The sequence below is a fragment of the Copadichromis virginalis genome, linkage group LG15, assembly GCF_057382275.1.
Source record: "Copadichromis virginalis isolate Kocher_CV1m ecotype Utaka linkage group LG15, C_Virginalis_male_GT1.1, whole genome shotgun sequence".
NCBI lineage: Eukaryota > Metazoa > Chordata > Actinopteri > Cichliformes > Cichlidae > Copadichromis > Copadichromis virginalis.
The window spans coordinates 14,367,582-14,374,894 of record NC_140632.1 but is presented as its reverse complement, the minus strand read 5'-3'; the positions used below and the strand labels follow the sequence as shown (position 1 = coordinate 14,374,894).

Genomic DNA, 7,313 nt, shown 5'->3' with positions numbered 1-7,313 from the left:
TAAAACCACATCAGAGAGCCAGAAACTGCAGTTCCTCCAGCGACCAGTTGAAGCTGGGTCTATAAGAGAGTCAGACTTCCACATTAAAAACAAAAAACTTAAGAGATTAGATGAACTTTTCACAGCGTGGTACAAAGACTGGTTTTCATTCTTTGTGGCTTATTTCTGCCCTCACAATAACTATAGAGAAGGTGGTGTTTTATAACTGAAGGTGGCATGGCTGCTTTCATTTCCACCTGTAGGTGGATCATCGCAAGCTGTGTTTATGCTGTGGTTCCTTTTGAAGCATTTTTAATGGGAGTTTTTTTTGACTAATATAGACCATCTGGGACATTTATGATTCTTTTTTGGTGAGTGAATATTAAGTGTTTTAGTAGTTTGGTGCATTAGTCACCCTCTCATCCAAATATGACACTTCTGGCCTCAAAAGACCAACATGTCACCATGCAGAGGTCAGAAACTGATAGGTGACGTCTAGAGATCTCAAAAACCTGCGCATGGCTCACACACTGTGAGCCCAATGCACAAAATTGTATTTGCTAAACTTTTCGGAAGATTAAGTGGATTACATGCAAGTGTACACTCCTGAAAGCTGTGTTGCAAAACCTGTTAAAACTAGGACCTGCTGTTTCAGCTGCTAAACGGAGATTCACTTGTGGTTCTTTTCGAGCCACACATTTCTTGGGAGACGTGTCCGTCACCTCATTTTGCACATTTTAATATGTAGACATGGTGAAGATGGCATGCTGAAGTTCAAACTGAGCATCAGAATTGGGAACAAAAGTGATATAAGTGACTTGTATGGTTGTCAGACAGCCTGCCTCAGACAACCATCTTTAGGCTTCACAGAAGATGGCCTAAAAAAAATGAAAACATCCAGTGAGCAGCATTTCTCTGGGTGAAGATACCTTGTTGACATCAGAGGAAAATGGCCAGACTGCTTTGAAGTGAGGAAAACTGAGTAACCCAAATAACCACTCACTCATCCAAGATGTGCAAAAGAGCATCTCTGAATGGACAATACGTCAAGTCTTGATGCAGATGGTGATTGCAGCAGGAGTGACACCCGGTGTGGGTTTCCTGTGTCAAGAAAAGGAAATTGAACTACAGTTCACATGGGCAACACAGAATTGGATAAATGCAAGCATGAAAGCATGGATCCATCAAGCCTTGTATCAACTGTTGATGGCGTAATAGTGGGGGGGGGTTCATTTGCATGTCGGAGGCTACCTGGTTATTGTTGTTGACCCTGTCCACCCCTTTATGACCTCGGTGCAATCATGTTCTGATGCCTGCTTCACAAAGGTTAGAACAAACTTCTGGTGAGCTGATTTCATGAGCCCTTCAAACCAAAAACCAAGTATTTAAAACTTAATGATTCAGATAATTGATCTACATTTGAAAATCCTTAATTTTATGCTAAGTTCCCATGTATTTTCACTCCTGTGCAGCAATGCTGGTATAATAGCACCACATCAGGGCTGGTTCTGGTCCCCGAGCTGCACAATAGGAAGCATAATAATCATCACTGTTGCTTATGGCAGGTCGAGGCACCATCTGCTGACCTCTATGAAGAACTGCAAGAAAGCAAAAAAGTCAAAGGAGGAAAAAAAAAAAAAAAGACAACTGGAGGCTTTGAGTAGAAAGATAAAGTAGACTTTATTTAATGGTGAAACCTAAATAAGATCTGTGATTACAAAACAGGCTCCCCATGTAGTTTCTTTCAATGTCACAGAGGCTGGAATGCTGTACTGACAGAAAAGGCATCAGAAAGACTTGACCTAAAATATAAAGCTTGAAAACTACGAGCTTCAGAGAGAGTCGAGAGAAAGAAAACCCTCTCACGAGTCGTTCCTACAATCCAATGGCAGTTACAATAGTTTAATGAAGACGTTCAGCAGTTGTCAACATCAGAAACTGGAGAATAAAAGCAATCGTGACTTCATGAAGTCTGTAGAAAAGAGACAGTGAAGAGGCATAGATGGTAAAAGAAAGGGTTTCCTTTGTTGCACTACGTCATAAAGGGCCTCATTTGGTTAGGACATAAAAATACATGGTAGCACGAAAGCCTTCTGTGCATCAAATGTCTAAGACGCTTGGAAGTCTTTGCACTGACTACACTTTTCTCAGACCACTGAAATGTTACGCTGTACATTAAATCAGAAACCAAGTGGCATTTTCCCTTTAAGTAGCCTCCAAGCTAACATACACATATACACCCACGCGACAAATATACACTCAAGCGCATCCTGCATCCCCATCATGAGCCAGCTGCAAAAAAAAAGGGAAACATCCAAAAATATTCGGGTTATCAATACACTGGAAAAATATAGCACTGTAGGTCTCTCTCTTTTCATTTTTAAAGGAATAGTTTAGCAGCTTGGGAAATATCAGAGTAAGAGGTGAAGATTGGTTTGAATAAGCAGCCTGAAGCTAATAAAGTTCACCCACCAGCTTCTCCAACTCTAACACCGCAGGCGTCTGCATGGATTAAACAAACCACATCTCTTTTTAATTTTTAAGCTTTGGAGGTGCTGTTTGGGTGGATTTTATTTCTCAGGGTAGAGCCAGGCCAGCTGCTTCACATTCACCACATATATTCAACCTCTTCCCCTCGCCTTAAAAAAAGAAACAATGCTGAACTCCTCCTTTAAAACTCCAGTTATTAAGAAAAATATTTCCTTTGTTGAAAAGCTCTTTCTCAATACTTTAGTGTAAAGGATTTTATAAACACAGCTCTGCATTTTTCAAATCGGCATCACCCAGATGAATACAATTTTACCAACACCTGAAACACAAAAATAAGTGTTTAGTCTTATTGTTCATTAAATTCATCGTCTCAGGCAGAGTCATTTACAGAGCGCTCACTCTATATCTGGGATTAATATCTCTATCCATTTTGGCCATCTTTAAAAAAGGAAATGGTTGTGTTCTTTAGCTTTCCTGTATCTTAATGCACACCAAATGTTTACTTTTTGGGTCTGGTCCCAAACACCCCCCCACCCCACCCCACCCCACCCCACAAAACAAAAAATAATAATTTTTGCCGTTCTCTTAAGTGTTGGCAGCGATGAGGAAAAAGCACATTAAAAATAGACATCTTTAAATAGCTGTTCAGCTCTTCTAAGTGCAGCACAAATCGGAAACATTGAATTCAAGTCATCGTTATCTCCTCCCCCGTCTCCGCGTATCATACAACGAATATACCGAAAAGAAACATTTTCAGTTAAGAAACTAAATGTGAAAGGATAAATCTTTGATCAGACAAATAAACAGTATACTGCAGCCACACTGTAACATCCAAAAATAGTCTGAAGTTGAAATATAGATTTTTTTTTTTCTTGCCAAAGAAATGCTGGCGTTCACTCTAAGTAGATTTCATATACTGCTGAGGTGTGATTTGTGTTTTTACGTCTCTGTTGATCCTACCCCGGCAGTCCTGAACGCAGCATCAAACCGTTACAGAGTAAAACACTGACGTCCGGTGTCATTTGGCACATGGGGTGCTCTTGCTGACAGCTGCGGTGGCGTCGGGGTCTTTGTTGTCTGCGGTAACGGCAGCGGCGCTCCTTTCCTGGTCCTCGTGGTTACTGTTACTATTATTGTTGTTGTTGTTTTGGACACTCGGAAGCCCGTGGCTGTTGTTCTGGACCAGCGGCATGTCACCGAGCTTCAGCTCCTCCAGCTTCTTCCACAGCTCTTCTCTCTCCTGCTCCTTCTTCTTTTCCCTGTGAAACCACAGTATTTAAAAACAAAAACTAAGCAAAACACCAGACACCAGTGTTGATATCACCAAACCAATAATTTTCATCACAGTTTTAATCAAAACAACCTATTTTTCCCTAACGAAATAAAAACTAATGCATGAGGACAAAAAAATATGATGAAATTCATAAAAACAAGATGTTCTGGAGAGATGACATCCAATCTGAACTAATTAAGCTGTGTAGTAAGATCAGATGCACACATTTGATCTGACCCTGGGGAATCAGGAGAGGGCTTTGGCTAACAACGTGACAAAACGTGAACACCTGAGAGGAAGTGAAGAGACATAAGGACACATTTCACATCTGATGTCAAGGAAAATAACAGACTAAACTGTGTGTAGCAACATTCACTGGTAAAAACAAGGTTTTACATTTTATACTTTAGTCAGTTATTATATGTAGTTGACAAAAACTAAAAGAGCATAAATGTCCAAATTATAATTATGATTAAAACTAAATGTCTTGATCCTCTAAATTCGCATTCATTATTACAAGCAGAAATATTGTCAGCCATGCTGGATATAATACTCGTTTTCTTCCTTTTCCTCCACTCTGCTTCTGGTTGCTAAACATTAAATGAATTTGCATGAGGAGGCGTGAGTTTTACTTTGACCTGCCGACACTCGTCTTCTGCTCCCATTCATTAAAACGCCTTCTGCTGTGTCGGCTGTGCATGAAGTGATCTGTTCACGCATGAATGTTTGGCAGTGACTAAACGACAGGTGAATGTTGTGCAATTAATGAATAATCCTGTGGTGGGAAGAACACAGAACTTGGGTGTAACGATAAATGCATAAAACAAACCAAAATGACCATTTCTTCACTATTAAACATTAAAAAAAGAGATGAGATCAGCAAAAACATTCTAAATGATTTCTGAAGTTATGTGTCAGAGGCTGCACAGCATTACTTTAACACTTCAGAGACATTTTTCCTTTAGATAACAGAAACACGACAGGAAAAAGAGTGTTTGAGTCACTCACCGTTGCCGGTCTGCTTTATAGGAGGACGTCAACTCATCGAAAAGTGTGCAGTTCATCTCCATCAGCGTCTTCAGCACATTGTAGACTAGAGCTACGATTGTCCTGCAACACAACAGAGACTGCCATCAGCAACACAGCTGTGAAATGTGCATGAGTGGATGTCATATTTCGCTGTAACTGTGCAGAAAATCTATTTGCTGGTGAATCATTCCCAAACCAGCCAACACTCTAGTTTTCACACACATTTCTCCATCTCCTAGTGACTTTACATTTTTGTTAGAAACTTCTGTAGTTTTTGTGATGCTCAGACCTTGTTTTAATAAATAACTGGATTACACACACCCTAAAGTTTTGTGTGTGCGTGTCAACAAGTCTCTAAGTGCCAAATGGCAATTGACAACCTGAATCGAGAAGTGCGAGTGCAGCTAATCATAAACAGGAAGGCAAATCAGCTGAATGAATTGGCCATATTAGCTTTAGCTTCACCGCTTTTACAGTGAAAACAGTACAAAGCGATGCAGAAACACGTGTGAGCTACATCCTACTCGTAAATGTGTGTGACAGGTGACTGTTGGCTTCAGGAAAGCTTGAACAATATTCATTGTTTTAAGCTTTCCAAGTTAACCACTCATGATCAAAATCCCTGTAAGCGGGTTATAAGAGCATGCACTGTTCTCAGAGAGGTTTGTAATACTTTGACCTCCAAGATCTATGCTAAATGATGTGTGAGACGTGCCAGACATGATGGTGTCTTTTTGTCTCGCCTGCCATGTGTACATGTCAACACATTCTTAAGAAAAGCTCACGAGAGCAGCCTTAACACAGACACAGCAACAGGTTTCAGTGCACATTTTCATAGATGAGGTTGAAAGCGGTCCTTTGACTTTTATTCATTACATAACAATTGTTTCTAGCGCGCGGCGATCACGGTACATACGGATTCCAGTGTTCTTTGGAGATTCTGTACAGGCTGCCAAACATGATGGGAAGGATCTTGTCGATGTTCTCTTCGATGAGGCTGAGGATGTACTCGTTATTCCAGAAGTAGAGCGCCCGCTCTGCTACCTGCAAACACAGAGAAAGAAGAAAAACTCCAGTTTAAACAATGAAAGCTGACTGGAATTTGGGAGTGTTATGATAATGATGCTCAGAAAGTAGGGGACCAAAGCCCTTTCAGACATGTGCCTCTTGCATAAATCCAGCTTTACATGGGTAATTTCTATGTAGCAGTCATGATAACACGAGAAAAGCTGTTGGTTTATAAGACACTTCAGGCTAAACATAATTCAGTTTTCTTATTTCATTAAGGGTTTTACACCACTTTTACATGTGCACTGCAGCCTATAGGTTGAATCAAAGAACGTAAATGCTCAACACAATTTTATCAGACATTCGATTCATTCATTCAGCAGCAAGGTCTACGCACGGTCTTTGTGAGACAATTAAAGAGAACAGTCTGGTGATTTTCATAGCTTTCAAGTGGCCATTGAGTGTCCTGCTTCCTGCCCTGACTAAACTAAACAGAGCCACGGTTCTCAAAGGAAGCGTTTGTGTGGCTTGTGATAAGTAAAGCATTAACTAATGTACTAGCGGTTCATGTTACACTACAGATACACAGAACAGACCATCTGAGCATTTCCCTTCAATATTTAACTCCTGTTCTTGCCAACATAATGATCTAAGCCTTCCATTACTGAACAACCACAGCTGGGTTCACAGAATTAACCCGCAGAATTAAAATCACCCTGAAACATCCCTTAGTTACGCTGCTATTGGCTTCGGTTTCCAGGGGATGCAACTACTTTCTGGTATTATAACTAGCTTGTGTTCTTTTGCTCTATGTTCCTCTTTTCACTTTCCCCTCATTCACCAGCCAGTTAAAAGATATTGCTGCCCATAACCCAGTCGGGTGATACAGGAAGTCTTTTCGTGTTAAAGGTTTTTTTCTCCCCACGGTCACTGGGCTGATCATAGGGGGCTACCTGATTGTTAGGGTTTTCCCTTGTAGTGTCTTTAGCTTTCAATAAAAAGAGCTATGAGACAATCGTTGTAGTAAACTGGTGCTACAGAAATAAAACTGAATTAACTGAAATATTAACAGCATCTAACTAATGATTAATAAACTATAAATCAGCAAAATACAAAATTACTAACACAAACCACCACTACCATCAAAAAAAATATATTACAAATATTAAAAATGTTTGATGCACTTTTTCTTTAATGTGCTGGTCCTCAACCCTGAAACAGCACTTCCTGTAGTAAGAACATGTTGGGCACAGATGACCACCTTCTGTACTTCTTATGAGCAACACCACCTTTCGTGTGTGAAAAACAGCTTTAAAGATAAACTTTTATACTGCAATATTTTTAAAAGCATACCTGAAAATGTGGATTGGTCACACATTTGGAGATCTGCTTGAATAGTGGCTCCTGGATCTTTTTGAACTGCGTTGGTTCGATGACATCCAGAATCTCTTCAATTTCGCCAAGAAACATCACCTAATTGGACAGGAGGTGCAGGATATTGAAATGTGGCTGGCAGCATACAGATTTTTAAACG

At 40.2% G+C, this 7,313-nt stretch overlaps 1 protein-coding gene across 1 annotated transcript in view; it reads right to left on the bottom strand.

Annotated features, from left to right (window-relative positions):
• Nucleotides 1–1,640: 1,640 nt before the first annotated feature.
• The window catches only part of ppp2r5a (protein phosphatase 2, regulatory subunit B', alpha isoform), a 58,982-nt gene continuing 53,309 nt past the window's right edge, over nt 1,641–7,313 (bottom strand). Inside the window, exons 10-13 of the mRNA XM_085432092.1 lie at nt 7,133–7,252; nt 5,688–5,815; nt 4,751–4,852; nt 1,641–3,728 (exon numbers count right to left, since the gene is read on the bottom strand). Of these exons, the coding sequence (XP_085288218.1) occupies nt 3,488–3,728; nt 4,751–4,852; nt 5,688–5,815; nt 7,133–7,252 (591 nt within the window). The 3' untranslated portion in view covers nt 1,641–3,487. The remainder of the gene's footprint in view (nt 3,729–4,750; nt 4,853–5,687; nt 5,816–7,132; nt 7,253–7,313) is intronic.